This window comes from Tigriopus californicus, chromosome 2, assembly GCF_007210705.1.
Source record: "Tigriopus californicus strain San Diego chromosome 2, Tcal_SD_v2.1, whole genome shotgun sequence".
NCBI lineage: Eukaryota > Metazoa > Arthropoda > Copepoda > Harpacticoida > Harpacticidae > Tigriopus > Tigriopus californicus.
This window is the reverse complement of record NC_081441.1, coordinates 6,300,669-6,316,450: the sequence shown is the minus strand read 5'-3', so window position 1 is coordinate 6,316,450 and position 15,782 is coordinate 6,300,669. Positions and strand designations below refer to the sequence as shown.

The window sequence follows — 15,782 nt, the reverse complement described above, 5'->3', positions numbered from 1 at the left end:
ACATCAGTCAGAATTAAACCATATGGAAGCAGATCCGAGGCCATAACACCAGTGGGTCAAGGTATATGTGATACAACGTGGGGGACGACAACGCTTGCGACAAAATGTTATGTTGTGGATGACCTTCCATCAAGGCCAATGGTTACACTCATCTCATGTGACACATGTGTCGCGTTGGGCATTATCTCAATCAACATCCCCAAAACAAGCTATAGCATAGTTATAAATGCAGTTCAAGCCATTGAACAATCTGCAAATCCAGACTCAAAGGGTACGATTCAGTGTTCAAGGGGATCGGTCTTCTGCGTGGGCATGAGGTCCACTTGCACCTCTGTGATAATCCACGCCCGGTGGCAAGTGCACCTAGGTACACCCCGTTTCATCTTGGAGCTAAGGTTGATCGAGCAATACAAGAAATGCTACAGGACGATATAATCGAGGTCCATACAGGACCAGCCCCATGGGTTAGTAACGTCCAAGTAGCTCCCAAGGATGATGGACAAATCCGGATAACAGTCGACTTTCGCAATCTCAACAAAAACTTAGTGGACAGTCACATCCCAATCCCAACCGTGGACTCAATCAAGGCTAGTCTGGCTGGATATAAGCACTTCTCTAAATTAGACTTCAAATCATCTTTCCACCAATTGTCCTTGGCTGAGGCGTCAAGGCCGGTGACAGTCTTCAGAGTAAAAGGAAGGCTATATCGCTTCAAACGCCTCCCAATGGGAGCAAAACCATCATCTGGCGAATTCATGAATGCCATACGAGAGAACTTCAGTGATATCAGAGGTTTGCATGCAGTTCATGATGATATAATCATAGCAGGAACAACAATCCATGAACACGACTTCGCTCTAAAAACGTTCCTTGACAGACTTCGGGATAAAAATATGACTTTGAACCCAAACAAATGTATCTTCCGGCAATCTGAGATTCCATTTTGGGGCATGAGGATTTCCTCAGAAGGGGTAAAGCCGGATCCAGAAAAAGTCCAAATCCTAAGGGATGCACCAACTCCAAAGTCCAAGGAGGAACTAATTTCGTTTTTATGCATGGCAAGATCAAACGCCAATTTCATTCTTTTCATAGCACGAGAGACACCAAACCTTCGAGCCCTAACGCTTAAGCATGCCAAGTTTGTGTGGACCAGCACCCATCAAAAAGAATTCAGAAAACTCACCCAATCCCTTCATAGTACTGCATGCCTGACGTTTTTCGACACCACACTATCAACTTTCCTCTTCGTCGATGCCCACAAAGATGGCCTATGCGCTATTTTGTGCCAGGGGAAATCCATAACTGAAGTAAAGACCGTCGCAATATCATCGAGAGCTACAACACCAGTTGAAAAAAGATATCCACAGGCAAGGTTTAAATCTTCAATTGATACAGGTTCTGATTTACTTAGCTTAAGCATAGAAACGTACTTCATTGCTTCATTATTTAACAGATTACTCACATTATAATCTTGCTCAGGATGGATGAAATATTTTTGACTTGCTGGTGCAATATGTGTGTGTGCCAAAATTTGTTAGGAACCTGTGTTCCCCTCACAACCACCTAGGTTAGCTAAAAATGTTCCTTGCACAGAGTGGCTGTGTGGATTTTGTGGAGGTCCAACTCGCCTCGTCTGCTCCCTATGGGTAGATGCATTATCACCACCATTCCATGCTTGTCCTTGAAAATAGAAAAGGGCATTTGGAATTCATCTTTGTTGCTTTCGAGAAGAATTTGCCGGTTCTCAAGCTTAAGCTTACCGTTCATTTCCGCCATGGCTTTGCCGATTGTTGGGAGTGGGATTAGAGAGACATGCAGAAAATGGACGAAAAGGTCTTCAATCCGATTTTTTAGGTCTCGATGATCCTCAACTAACTTGTTCAAGATTTGATCAATACGTATTAGGAAGGCATCTAAACGTTCGTCTGCATCTGTAGCGGCTATGAGGTCATTATTTTTTATAATGGCTTTGTTGAAGTGGGCTTCATCATCATTGAATACCTTTACTCGTCGTTCAATGTTCTGGATGTGTTTCGCCAGCACATGTTCATTATCATAGGAACCACCTCTCTGAAGCAAATGGGGAACCTCTTCTGCTGCCAAAGTCAGTGCCCCACCAATAGCAAACGCACCCATGGTAGCAAAGAATCGTTTTGACCTAAGCGTTGGCTCTGGACCCAAAAAGTCCCGGATTCTGTCGTCCTCTCTTTCCATCCGAAGTCTTGTCCCTTTACATTTGTTGAATGCGCTCTTCACTTTTGGCAAGTGTTTGTTTTTCCAAGCCGTGGTTCTGACATCTTCCTTTGCTCGTTTTTTTGGACGCTCCATCAACTTCTCGAATTGATCAATCTTTGTGCACCATTCCACTACTTTCCAAATCAACCTGCTAAGCTCGAGCATATCTATAGAGAAGATGAGATGATCCATTGTAATTCCTTTATAAGTGGTTCCAAGATGTTCCATAATGTATAATTTAGTGATCCTTACTATCCTTGGGTGCGACGTCCCATGTTCCTTAACTTGCTCTGGTTGTTGAAGCTTGGTGCTTGGTGGCCACGTTCGAGTGTAGCTTTTTTTGGTTTGACTTAGGATTGGTACTGCGATGGAGAGTAGGACCAATCCCATCATAGCAGCAGTCAGGATTTTTTTCGGTGTTCGAATTGGTCTTCCTTCTCTGGATGTTTTTTGTTCCGATGCTGGATCCATTGGGTCTTTATCTGTTCGCTTTTTCTTGAAAGTTTGTTTTTGTTTTCTTTCCTTGATGGGAGGGGTGACCTCTAACTGATGTTGAATTCGCACATGTTCTTCTGCCTGACAATCTTGTTCTAGGTAAAACACATGTTCGATTCCTCGTTTGATGACGTTTTTGGCGGTTTTTTAATGTCTCAACGCGAACTACTCCGTCAGGACCTGGATGTGTTTCAAACACTATGGCCAAAGGCCATTTTTGCTTAATTTCCTTTTCCGACGGGTTTGACAAATACGGCTTGTCCGACTTCGATTGGTTTTGCTTCCCTCCCCAATGGTCTTGGGGATTGTAGGCTTGACNCCTGCAGCTTCATGAGGGTGAGTGGCGTCTGATCCAGTGTGGGTCACGCTTCCTAAAAGATACGGAGAGCAGGTACGCTATTGTTGAATTGGAAGCTTTGGCTATTTACTGGGCGATCAAAAAATGTCGAATGTACCTAACGGGGCTCGAACATTTCTCCGTGATGACAGATCATAAGCTCCTGCGCTCAATCTTTAATGATCAGATGATGAACTCGATAAACAATGCCCGAATCTTGAGTTATAAATTTCGTCTTTCTCAATTCAAGTTTACCATTGAATGGAGATGTGGAAAGGATCACTTTATCCCGGATGGTTTGTCCCGTGCTCCCATCTCAAATCCAGTTGACGAGTAGGACGATGATGTCTATGAGGATCAAACCAATTTAGAGATAGCCAAGATTCAAGCTTGTCGGACCAATATCTCCTTGGAACGGATGTCCGAAGTGGCACGTAATTGCTCTGAATATCTCCAACTGAGGTCCGCATTCGAGAAAGGGACAGTAATCAAAGCTCGTGATGGATACGTCTCCCTTTTCAAGAGAGTGGCAGATGGGCTCTCCGTGGATGAAGATCTAGTCCTCCGGGGTGCTTGCATCGTCGTCCCCATTCCTGCAATAAAAGATATATTGTACAAACTTCATTCTAGTCACCAGGGGGTTGAGCGAACGAAAAGAAGGGCAAGGCAAATCGTGTTTTGGCCAGGTTTTAATTCAGATATTACGAATATGGTACAGTCTTGCCCAGATTGTGCCTACTTTAGACCTTCCAATCCTGCGGAACCGCTCTTTTCAACCGATCAACCATCTCGGCCATTTGAAATGGTTTCGACTGATTTTTTTCATTTGGGGGAAAGGAATATCTGGTGTACTCGGATCGTTTTTCCGGATTCCCATTTATTGCGAAATTTGAAACATCTCCAACAGCTGTGGGTCTTATTCGGGAAATTTGTGGCCTCTTCTCCTTGACCGGTGTGCCCAATATTTTAAGGTCGGACAATGGGACACCGTTTGCTTCGTCCGTTACACGGGATTTTTTCAGACAGTGGGGTATTGCTTGGAAACCATCTTCGCCGCACCATCCGCAGTCCAATGGTCATGCCGAATTGAGTGTGAAAAGTCTCAAACATCTTCTCGCCAAGTGCGGAGGGAGATGGGACTCCGATGAGTTTCTTTCTGGGCTCCTGGAACTACGAAATACGCCGCGTTCGGTTGGCCTATCCCCAGCTCAGCGTGTACTTGGTCAGCCCATGAGATCAAAGCTACCAACTCATTGGCGCGCATTTCTTCCTGAATTTCAGGTTCAGTCTGATGTGGTCGATGCTAAACGTCTTTATGATGACCAACAACGCAAGATTTACTTCGATCGGACCGTTTGTGCGCGGAAAAAGGTTCCGGTCTACGAACGTGTCCTGGTTCACCCACAACACGCCGATGGGACAAACTGGCCATTGTCGTCGAGAATCGCTCACCCTGACGATACTTACTTCGATTCCCATCAGGTCACTTATTGGAGCGAAATCTTTGATTCCTTCGTTGGGCGGTCGGTGGTTTCCCTGATCCGGACGGTGAAGTTCATGAAGACATACAATGTGCTCCCAGACAAAGCGGAAGAGATCGACGGGCTCCAGATCGATTTCAAGCTAGTTAAATGTATTTCTCATGTCTATTATTTTAATCTGCTATTCTTAGGCCACGTGCTTCTGTTCATTGCACGTTGTTCCGTGCACAATCAAGTACATTATTCTAATATGATATGGATGAATGATGTACGGAATGTACACGATAGTTCACGGAACGGTGTTTATCAAAATGTTAAGAAAATGGGTATTATGATCTTGGAAAAATCGCAAAGTTGTTGGATTGCCCATTGTGTAGTCCGTTTGTCGGTCAGATGTCGACCAAATGCCAGCCTAATGCNCGACGGGTTTGACAAATACGGCTTGTCCGACTTCGATTGGTTTTGCTTCCCTCCCCAATGGTCTTGGGGATTGTAGGCTTGACAGATATTCTTTTTTTCATCTTGTCTCAAATCTTGTCATCACGTGTTGCCTATGCTTATACGCTTTTCTAAACGGCACTCCTTCATGAGCTGTCTTTTCCACTGGCATGGATGTTAAGGGACCTCCCGATTAAAAAGTTTGCGGGAGTTAATGGCTCTAAAGAATTGGGGCTTTTTTGAATTGGTTGATATTGGTCTTGAATTGATAATCCCCTCAATTTGAATCATGATGGTCACCAATTCTTTGTCTTGTAACAGAGCGGATCCAATTGTCTTTTGTAAATGGGTTTTTACTGTTCTCACCAACCTTTCCCAGGCTCCCCCGTGATGCAGAGTACGGAGGAATGAACATCCATCTTATTCCTTTCTCTGTCAGTTTTTGGAGAAATTCCCCTGCATGTTGGAAGCTTTTTGCGTTATCCGACATGAACAATTGGGGAACTCCTCGCCTGGCAACGAATCTTGTTCTAGCCGTCAAGGTGTCATTCGTATCTACTTTGTTTGTAATCTCCAAGTGAATTGCTCTTGTGACCATACAAGTGAAAAGGAGAACGTATCTTTCTTGCAATTCCTCCCCCCCTTTTGTGTTTCAAAAAGTGGTCCTCCATAGTCTAATCCAGTCCTGGAGAAAGGTGGAAGATAGGTTGAACGTTGAACAGGTAATTGGCTGTGCATGGCTTTGGCTTGAACGATGCGGTCCTTGAAACAGTTAGGGCAATGGGAAATAGCGTTTCTCAAAGTCCGTTTTCCCCCTAAGATCCCGACCTGTTGTCTCAATTTGTAGTTGATCTAGCCCACAACATGCCAGTTTCTTGTGTTGGTACTGGATAAAGAGATGAGCCGTTCTTGGAAGGATTGGCAGCTCTTGAATGGGTGGATCTGCCAACATTAGACGTCCTTTCATGCATATCAATCCATCCTTATTTAGGAAGGGGTTAAATTTTTCTGGTTTGGTTTGAGATCAATAAGTTGACGATTAACCTTGCCAAAACAAAATTAATTTTGTTTAGTCCTAATAACGCCTTTTATAACCTGAACATAAAGATTAATGGACATTATATCAATCAGGTTGGGTGGAGACACCCTGAAAAAACGACAAAATTTTTAGGATTATACATTGATGACAAACTCAGTTGGAAGACCCAAATTTTAGAAATAGGTCAATCAATTCGACGAAGCCTTTTCACTTGCTTCCAAGCCCGAAACACGCTTCCGACTACTATCAGGCAGATTTTATACAATGCGTTGATAAAGTCGCGACTAGAATATGGTATCGAATACTTTGGACATTCCTCTGCCATGAAAGGATTAGTCTCGTTGCAAAAAAGTGCCGTTCGTTGGGTAGTGGGCGCAAAACGAAAAGCCNACAATACACCAAGGTTGAAAAGCCTTACCCCCCCTTCAACACGGCATGCTCATGGAGCTTTCCATTACGTTTCAGTAGCGACATTTTTACGCCCTTTGATGTCTCAATATAACCGAAACCTTGTCTTGGGTCTCAATTTCCAGACGCTTGTTTTGCAAAACGCCATGATCCATGTATATTTAAAGCAATGGCCCTACATTCTGTACTTTTGTATCGTGTGAATAAATAAGTTTGTCCGTTATGTAAGAAAGCGTTCATCTATTCTTCCCGACTTTCACACTATAACTTGTTAACTCTTAGTCTCAAATCATTTAGCCTACTAATCTGTAATTCGATTTGTTCCAAACTTTTGTTACATGAAAGTCTTTAAATCATCAATAATTCAATAATCGATGTGTACAAGCATGAGTATAGACATTGGCACGAGAGCAATATGAATCACCATCTTTTTAAAAGCCTGCCTAGTAATTGATTGTTGACTTGCTATCAACAGTGATGTCAAAATTTATGTCTATTAATCAATAGTCAATATCGAGTGCTTTTAGCATAAATAAACAACAATAACAATAGAAAAATGGCTTTCGGTTACCAACCTTAAGTGTTTTTGACTATATTTCATAGACTTTCTGGGGAGATGTGATGTACCATCATGAGCGTCAGCTTGACTGCCTTCATTATGTCCAACTAGTTCTTGTTCAACTATTCCGTTTTCCTTACCTGAACAATACACGTCATCCTTCTCTACTTGTTTCCGACCATTTTCGTCCACGATCATGCGACCATGGGTGTGGTGGGACTGACAGAGATTGGATTAAGCCTTTTTGTTTTGTAGTTTTGTTTCGTTGACAATGGTCACACGAAGCCACATGGTTCTCAACCTGCCTGTCTAGTCCAAGAAACCAGACAGATGATCAGAGTCTCCTTTTTCGTTGCAGAGGTACCAAGATTGGCAGTGCCATGGGTAAGGGCGACGGCGTGAGCATGCAGGGCTTGAGGAAGCACTATTCTGAGGCCCCTCAATACCAGGCCGCCAGTTGAAAGGGTGAGCTCTTCCCATATGTTCTTGTATGGTGTTAGTGTGTCCTGGCTTGTTGGTATTGTTCTTGATGCGACTGCTTTTGTTAGTTTCCGGTATTCCGAGTCTTTTTGTCCATGCTTCAAGACCGCTGATGCGGTAAGAGCACCCCCAATGTCTCGTATTTGCAAATTGAAGAGCAGCTTTTCCGTTTCATGAGCCTCATTCAGCATATCTTCAGGGAGGGAGTCAAACGGAGGGGCGTGTCGTGAAAAGAAATCTGCCGGATTCTTGAACACGGGTTGGTCTTGGTGTCGGAGTTTCATTCTGTCTGTTTGTGCACTTCCTAATCTGGTGGCGGAGAAGAAAGGGACCAGAGGCTTATGGTCTGTTATGACAGTCACGTCATCATGCCCCACAATGAATGATCGAAAACGGCGTAGTCCAAAATCTATGGCCAGACCCTCCAGGTTAATTTGGGGGTATCTTTTTTCGATTTTAGATGTCGATCTGGAAGAAATTGATATAGGGTGTAGATAGTTAGTTTTGTCGTGGGACTTATCCCCTCTTGGGTTGGTTGTGTTGTTCTGCATAAGTATAGCCCCAAGTCCTTTAATGTGCGCATCCACGAAGATTATCACCGGTAATTTTGGTTCAAAGAAGGCCAACAGTGCGTCCATGGCCAAGGCTTCGTGCAATTGCTCGAATTCTCGGTGGTGTGATGGAGTCCACAGGAAATGCGTTCTTGGTGTTGCTAGATCCCGAAGTAGTGGTGTCTGTTGGGCTACAAATGGGATGAACTCTGCATTGGCTTGAGCCATTGCCAAGAAGGATCGGACCTCGTCCTTGTTTCTAGGAACAGGGGGGCGCTTTTAAGGGCACTGATTTTTTCGGGATCTGGAGATACTCCCATGACATGATGACATCATCATGAATTGTATGAGCAAACTCGATGTCTCCAAATGTTTGGCTGCAAGCTCTAATGAACTCGCCTGAGGCTGGTTTCAGTCCCATGGTCATTCTGCGGTAGCGGTACAGTTTTGGGCCTGCCGTGAATGATGTAAGTGGTCGTGATGCCGGGTCAAGAGAAATCTGATGAAAAGATTGCTTAAAGTCCAATTTACTAAAGACTTGTGCTCTGCAAATCTTGTTCTTAATGGATTCGACGGTTGGTATGGGCACATGAGTGTTGATCAGAGCCCGGTTCACACTCCTTAGATCGACGATCAGTATTATGCCACCGGCCTCTTTTGGTGCAGGGACTAGATTGGAAATCCATTCCACAGTTCCGTCATGTGGTTCAATCACGTCTTCTTGAAGCATTTCTTGAAGGGCTGACATGATTCGTGGTTCAAGACAGTACGGAAGGGGTTTAGTGGGACTGATTGTCGGGACTGCCTTAGGCCTCAGATGAAGGGTCATGGAGTGGCTCTTCAGGTTATCAACGCCTTGGAATATGGCTTGGTATTTTTTTATCCAAACGGGGGTCTCATGGCCCTCTTTTATTGGTATTGAGGTTATAAATTTGTGAAATTTTATTTGTCTTGGGTGTAAAATTAATGGTAATAAGGTTAAAGTCAAGGCAGCTTGTGCATGATAATAATGCTGGTGTTGGTGTATTTAACCCGCGCACATCTTCCACTACCAACCATTTCATCAAGAGGGTATGGTTTTCTAAGGTTGTATCCGTCGTAAGGGTTCCCAGGACTGGCATTGATGGCGCCAAGTAAGGTTGTATTGTGGTAGAAGCTGGGGTGATGTTAGCCCGGAGTTCTCGTGTCAGTTGTGAAGTGAGCAACACGTTGACTTGAGCCCCTGTATCTGCAATAGCGGTAATAGCTTTACCCCGACGATCACTTCAACCTTCACAAGTGAGACCTGCTTGGGTTTTGGTCTGATTTGGTAAACGTATGGGTTTAATGCTGGTGCCAGTGCGCACACTTGAGGCGTTTGCTCATCACTTTGGCGTTGTTCCACATTCCAAGTGAGTTGAGTTTGGTCACTTGATGTTTGGGCTCGTTTTTGTACAAATTTCCCTCCGCGCTGTCCATTGCGTAAGGGAAGTGGGGTCTTACATTGGGTGGCGAAGTGCCCCTTTAATATGCCCCTTTGACATGTCAAGCTCATTGCAGGGCAAGATTATGGTTGATTGCTGTGCACATTCCTGCATCTGGAGCACACGGTTGTACGATCAGCAAATGCCGGATCCATCTGACGACTTTGTTTAGAATATTGGCCCATGACACGATGAATGGCGCCCTCGTCCATCCCATCTGACGTATCGTCGGCTCTTGGTTATATTTGATGGAGTGAGCCCTTTGCGTTTGTTGACTGGGTCTGGTTGAGGACTCGAATTCGGTTGCCTTGTCCACCAGCTCAAAGGCGCTCCGTTTTTGGAGTCGTGCTGCTTCTCTGAGTTTGGATGAAGCTGTCCCGCGTAATACCAGCATGCGGAACAATTGCTTTGTTCCCTCAAATTCTTTAGAGAACCCCGCTCGTGGTAAGAGGTCGTGGAGCTTGTCAGTGAAGTTTTGGAATGTTTCAGAGAAGGCTTGTTGTAGATCTATGAGCTTGCAGAACTCTTCATACTCATCTGTGGTATTACGATACCTATGGTTGAGAAGTGACCTCAATTTTGGGAATGTGGGGTCGTCCCCCGTTGGGTCAGCAACATCCATTCTTCTCAATTCCTTCCTTATGTGCATACCACCTTGAATGCACAGGCGCTGCCTCTTGTACAGATCTAGGCGTTTGGCTGGAGTCCACCCATCATCCACTCGTGACGGTGGTTCTGGGACTATAGTATGATGAAAGGGATAGCGACTCCGAATTGACCGGTGATGAAATGATTGAAGCTGGTGTATACAAAGACTTAATGTATATATTCGAGATAGACCTTACTGTATGATAGGAGGCTTATTGAACCGGAGTTGATGGCAAGGCTGGTTATGAATATCAGCTGACTGTTCTGCTATCTTGGCTTTTCCTTGTTGGCTTCAATTTATGATTGGCATATTCTTAGTGGGAGGAATCAAAAGAGACTGCGCAATTTTTGGGTTAGCAGGGGTGCTGACTTGTTAAAGGGGTACATTTCTTTATGTGCCAATTCTATTGCGGTTAATGTTCAGGAATCCTGATTAGAGTTGTTACATTCTTGATTTGCACACTGCACTTCTTTCAGGCCTATAACTTTGGGCCTGTCTACTTATTGATGGCCGTCCTAGGACTCGTTGGCGCCTTGTTCTGTCGCCATCATTGCTCTGTCTGTCGCCAGGCTCATTCGATGATAACATCGTCAAAGGGTGTTTCACTACAGTTGCCTCCCTCTGAATGAAGGCGCTGCGTCCTCGTAGCCGTATCTTGGTCGTTGTCTGGATGGGTTGTGGGATTACCATAACAGGAGATGGGTTTCCAAGGGCACCCTTGTGTCCTTGGTTGGCAGTTCGGATACCAGATTAAACCACTGGATAGGATGATTACGGCGATCAGGGTCATCACTAGGGCTGGTGATGACCATGCATTGGATTGATTGTTTTGACGGGTCATGGCTGCTAGGTTGGATAACGGTATTGGCTGGGACACGTCTGGTTGTTCTAGTTGTGATAGTAACTAGTTTAGGTCTTCATTGGGAATGGGGTGGTGAGGTTGATTGTGGTGGAGGAGTTGGGATAGCTTGAAGGGTAGGATTTTTGGGGGTTTTGTTACTATCATCGTGGGGCTGAGCCAATCATTGCGGGCAGTAGCGATGTAGTGTTCTTTGGCATTGAACGTACATCCATCCAATAGTTGCAGGGTTGTGACTCCTGTTTTGTACTTGACGTCTTTTGACCCGTTTGCACAAGTGATGCTGGCCTCTTCTGAGTGTCTAGCGAACAGCAGGAAAGTTCGCACGCAAATTTGACGGAGTTCTGTTCGTTGACTCTTTGGTTGAAGTTCGAAAGGACAATGTCGCTGTATTTGATCCGTATCGCCTTCGTATAGGACATATAGGCAGGTGGTAGTGGAGGTTTTGATTAACACTCTCAAGTGGGGACATAAATGTAGCTGTCTCAGTTTGACGCACACGTTGAAGTCAGGTTGATTGAGCTCCTGATAAAGGGTGCCCGGCAAGATCGTAAGCCAAGTATTTAAAATGTATGTATAATTCGGGTGAGATGGGAGCACGTGTGAACGGGTCAATGGACAATTCTAGAATAATGAGGTGGCATGGAGATGGAGGAAATAACCGTTGATGCAAGAATGGAACAAGCTGGTGGCTATGATAACTCAACCTCTAACAATCATTACAACTCTCCTTTTTTTTTATAAATTTGGGACACATACATAAACAAGTCAAAAAGGATAACTGACAAATTTGATTCAATTAATGGTAAGCCAGCCGGTCAGGAGAGTTGCAAAGTCAAGCGCTTCTACGCGGAGTTCGTCCGTCACATTGAGCGTGAGGTGATTGATCATGATCGGGTTTCTCAAACTTTGACGGCAACGCGTATCCATCGGAATCAGATTCATCTGGCTCTGGAAGGGAAGGAGAGACACGCAAAAAACGGCGATTACGCCATGACTTATGACCAGAGTCGAACTGTAATAAATAGCGTCGTTGATAACATTTATTAATTTTGGCTTCTTTGTCCCACCGGCGTGATTGGGGGTTTTGAACGTTAGAAAGCGTGGGCAATGACTTGGCCTGTCGGCTCAAATCAATGGATCGTCGTTTCTCATCGTGAGTGGGCCCTCGCAAAGGATCCACCAAAAGATCGTCATGGACTGGGATCCGAGATCGAAGCGGTCTCCCAAAGAGACTATCGGCCATGGGCGTGTTCCAAAATTCCAGCATTCCCTCCGCAAACTCCTTGGAATCGAAATCACCCCCAGTCTTGACCAAAAGGTGCTTGACGGATTTAGCTATCACTTCCGCATGACCATTGCTCTGGGGAAAATAAGGCGAGGAAGATTTCCACGTAACGCCCCATTTGACCAGGAAAAGAGAAAATGCTCGCGATGAAAATTGAGGTCCAATATCTGTTTGTAAAATATTGGGAACATCGAACAAAGAAAACATCCGAGCAAAGTTTCTAATCAGTAGGGATGAACCAGGCATATTGCGGTACTGAACAACCATTGGAAACCCAGAAAGCCTGTCGGAATAAATCAGATATTCATTTCTGCCATAGGTGAACATATCAGCACTGGCCACTTGGAAAGCACGACAAAGCAAAGATTATGGAGCAAAACCCTAAGACTTTTGACGAAGCACGTTTTCAAATTCTTGAACTTGAAACGTCTTCCCATGGGGCCAAGGGGATGTCTACGAGTTCTTCCCACAATCACGTGTTTGCGGCTTGTGTGAAATCCCATTATCGTTCCCAAAAGGATAAGTCTTTCAAGAAGTCGTACAACGTTTCTTGTAAGTACTGTGGCCTTTCTGCTCATCCTCCAGAGAAATGTCCTGCTTTTTAAAGTTTTTGTCGTCTGTGCCATCAAAAGGGACTTTGGGACAAAGTCTGCAGATTTCAGACAAAAGATGCAAAAGCGTTGCCTGGATCAAAACCTCTTCAAGCTGTGCGTGTCGGTTCCCTCAGATTGCTCAAATTGTCTTCGGAATCTTCTTTGAGATCGGGCTAAGACCTGTAGGTTACACAAGTTCTCCGATTTCTCTTACATTTTGTGCCTATACCGGGGCAGATATCTCAGTAATGGGAGATCTACTCTTCAAATCATCCGGTTTGAACAAAATTACATCTCTCTCGAGTGCTCCCGAAGAAGGGATTGGTATTGGCGGAAACTCTTTAAAACAAATGGGTATGTTTACCGCCCCATTATCTATCGGTAGTAAAACTGCCAGTGGGCTTCCTATCATGGTGTGCTATGGGTTAAAAGATGCTTACCTTAGTCTCCAAGCTTGCGTGGCTTTGTCCATCATTGATTCAAACTTACCATCTCCAAAAGCCACTGTTGCATCTTTATTGCTTCCTCAACCTCCCGTTTTTTCATCCATGATTGGGAAGGATCGCGAGCTTTGGATTTCCCAACTTCCCTCGGTGATTGTACCGAATGTCCTGCAAATAGTGGAGACGAAAATCAAGGCTGTTTATGCGGAGGTATTCGAATCTGGGACCCTTCGTCCAATGCGTGGTCCTATTGTGGGGGACCCGATGGTGATTCATCTGAAATAAGACGCCAAACCCTTTGCAATTCATGTAGCTCGCCAAATCTATTTCGCCTACGAAGAAAAACTTAAAGATATTCTCAGAGACTTGGTCCAGCAAAAAATTGCAACACCTGTTGGTGACGTTGCACCTGAATGGTGCCATCCTATTGTTTTGGTCCCTAAAAGCAATGGTGACATTCGTTTATGCGTGGATCTGACCCGTCTAAATTCGGAAGTTAAAAGAAACATTCACCCCACCAAGACTCCTGCTGAGGCTCTTTCCGGGTTTTCCCCTGATGACTCCGTCTTTGCTAAACTTGACCTTGTTAAAGGATACTGGCAAATGCCATTGGCAAAAGATTCACAACCACTCACCACTTTTCTAACTCCTTTTGGGAAATTCATGTTTCTGCAATCACCCATGGGATTCGTATCCACGGGGGATTCTTTCTCGTTCCGTGTTGATGTGGCCATGGCCGGCTTGAACGTCCACAAAGTGGTGGACGATATGGCGTGCGGAGAAACGACCCTTCCCAAATTGGTTCGGTCAGTTAGTGATGACCTGGAGTGCTGTCTCCAATTTGGACTGTCAATTCTGAAAAAGTATTTTTGCGTCAACTTCCATAGACTTTGTGGGATATCACACCTCGAAAGGTCAAATTCAAATGGATCCCTCGAGGGTGGAAGCTATTCAGAATTTCGCGATCCCCGCTTCACTTACTGATTTAAGGTCATTTCTGGGTCTGGTGAACCAGTTGGGTAAATTTTTACCCAATTTGGCTTCATACACGTCCCCTTTCCATCCACTTCTCAAGACCAAAAGCGCTTTCATTTGGCTCCCTGAGCACACAAAACTCTTTGAGGAGGCAAAGCGTGCCCTGATTTCGCTTCCTGTCTTGGAAATGTATGATCCAAGTCTGGAGACGATTCAGTCTCAAAGCGTCACGGACGCTTTGAGACTGGGCCTTGGATTTGCCTTGACTCAGCTGAAAGAGGGTGTTCCTAGGCTGATCCAATGTGGATCCCGTTTCTTCAGGGATTGCAAGAGTCGATATGCTATGGTGGAGCTTGAGGCATTAGCGATATATTGGGCTGTAAAAAATGCAATTTGTATTTGTCGGGAATCAATTTTCACGTTTTCACGGACCAGCGACCCCTTGTTTCCATCTTTAACCGTCAGATTTTGTCCGAAATTGAAAATCCGCGGATCTTGAATTATCGATCTTGACTCTTGGGATATCGTTTTGTTGTTGATTGGAAACAAGGCATCCACCACACTATACCAGACGCCCTTTCCCGTGCTTCTGTCTCCAAACCGGATCTAAATCTAGACCCTGATCTGGAAGAACCCCGTCTTCGCCTGGTAGCTGCCCTCCGTTCCGAATTTCCCGATATTAACATGGAGGCCATTAGCAACATGGCAAAAACGGATAATGCTTACCTTGATCTCAAGTTGGCAATTTTGGCGGATAATGTGGATCGCGCTCAGGGTGGCTACGTCTCCTTATTTAAAAGGATTTCTTCAGAGCTTTCTGTGGCTGACGACATCATTCTGCGAAAGAAACAAATTGTTATCCCACCATCCGCGGTAAAAATGACCATCAAGAAGTTTCATGCCAGTCACCAAGGAGTGGAAAAAACCAAACGTAGGGCCCGCCAAATTGTATTTTGGCCCGGGTTCACGTCGGACATTGCCAATGCAGTGGCTGCTTGCCCAGAATGTATGTTTTCCACCCGTCACATTAACAGGAACCATTGGTTCAAGACCATTTGCCTTCTCGTCCTTTTCAAGTGGCCAGTGGCCACGGCGAGACGTTTCAAGTTCAAGAATTTGAAAACGTGCTTCGTCAAAAGTCTTAGGGTTTCGCTCCATAATCTTTGCTTTGTCGTGCTTTCCAAGTGGCCAGTGCTGATATGTTCACCTATGACAGAAATGAATACCTGATTTATTCTGACAGGCTTTCTGGATTTCTAATGGTTGTTCAGTACCGCAATATGCCTGGTTCATCCCTACTGATTAGAGACTTTGCTCGGATGTTTTCTATGTTCAGTGTTCCCAACATTTTACGAACAGATAATCTTACTTTCCACGTAGAAGGGGTCATCACTTTCAACATACGAATCGAATGCATCAAGAGTTACCCGCTTGCATCCCGACTAGCCATGATAGACAAGGAATAAAGTAGTAATACTCAACTACTGAA

General features: G+C 44.7%; 1 protein-coding gene and 1 long non-coding RNA gene across 3 annotated transcripts; both read right to left on the bottom strand.

The window, feature by feature from the left end:
* Nucleotides 1-1,534: 1,534 nt before the first annotated feature.
* On the bottom strand, nt 1,535-2,970 carry LOC131876863 (uncharacterized). The gene is made up of 2 exons (XM_059222373.1): nt 1,761-2,970; nt 1,535-1,680 (listed from the first exon to the last, which is right to left on the bottom strand). Exons 1-2 carry the CDS (start codon nt 2,704-2,706, stop codon nt 1,535-1,537), a joined length of 1,092 nt encoding a protein of 363 aa, XP_059078356.1. The 5' UTR covers nt 2,707-2,970.
* A 5,969-nt stretch (nt 2,971-8,939) lies between these two features.
* On the bottom strand, nt 8,940-15,519 carry LOC131876949 (uncharacterized). 2 transcript variants are annotated; one of them, XR_009372835.1, is made up of 5 exons: nt 15,203-15,519; nt 15,020-15,130; nt 14,300-14,670; nt 13,954-14,173; nt 8,940-13,594 (listed from the first exon to the last, which is right to left on the bottom strand). It is a non-coding gene; the product is annotated as an uncharacterized LOC131876949 (long non-coding RNA). The 2 variants fall into 2 exon arrangements; XR_009372834.1 differs by lacking the exon at nt 15,203-15,519 and having other exon boundaries at nt 8,940-13,486; nt 15,020-15,167.
* Nucleotides 15,520-15,782: the final 263 nt, after the last annotated feature.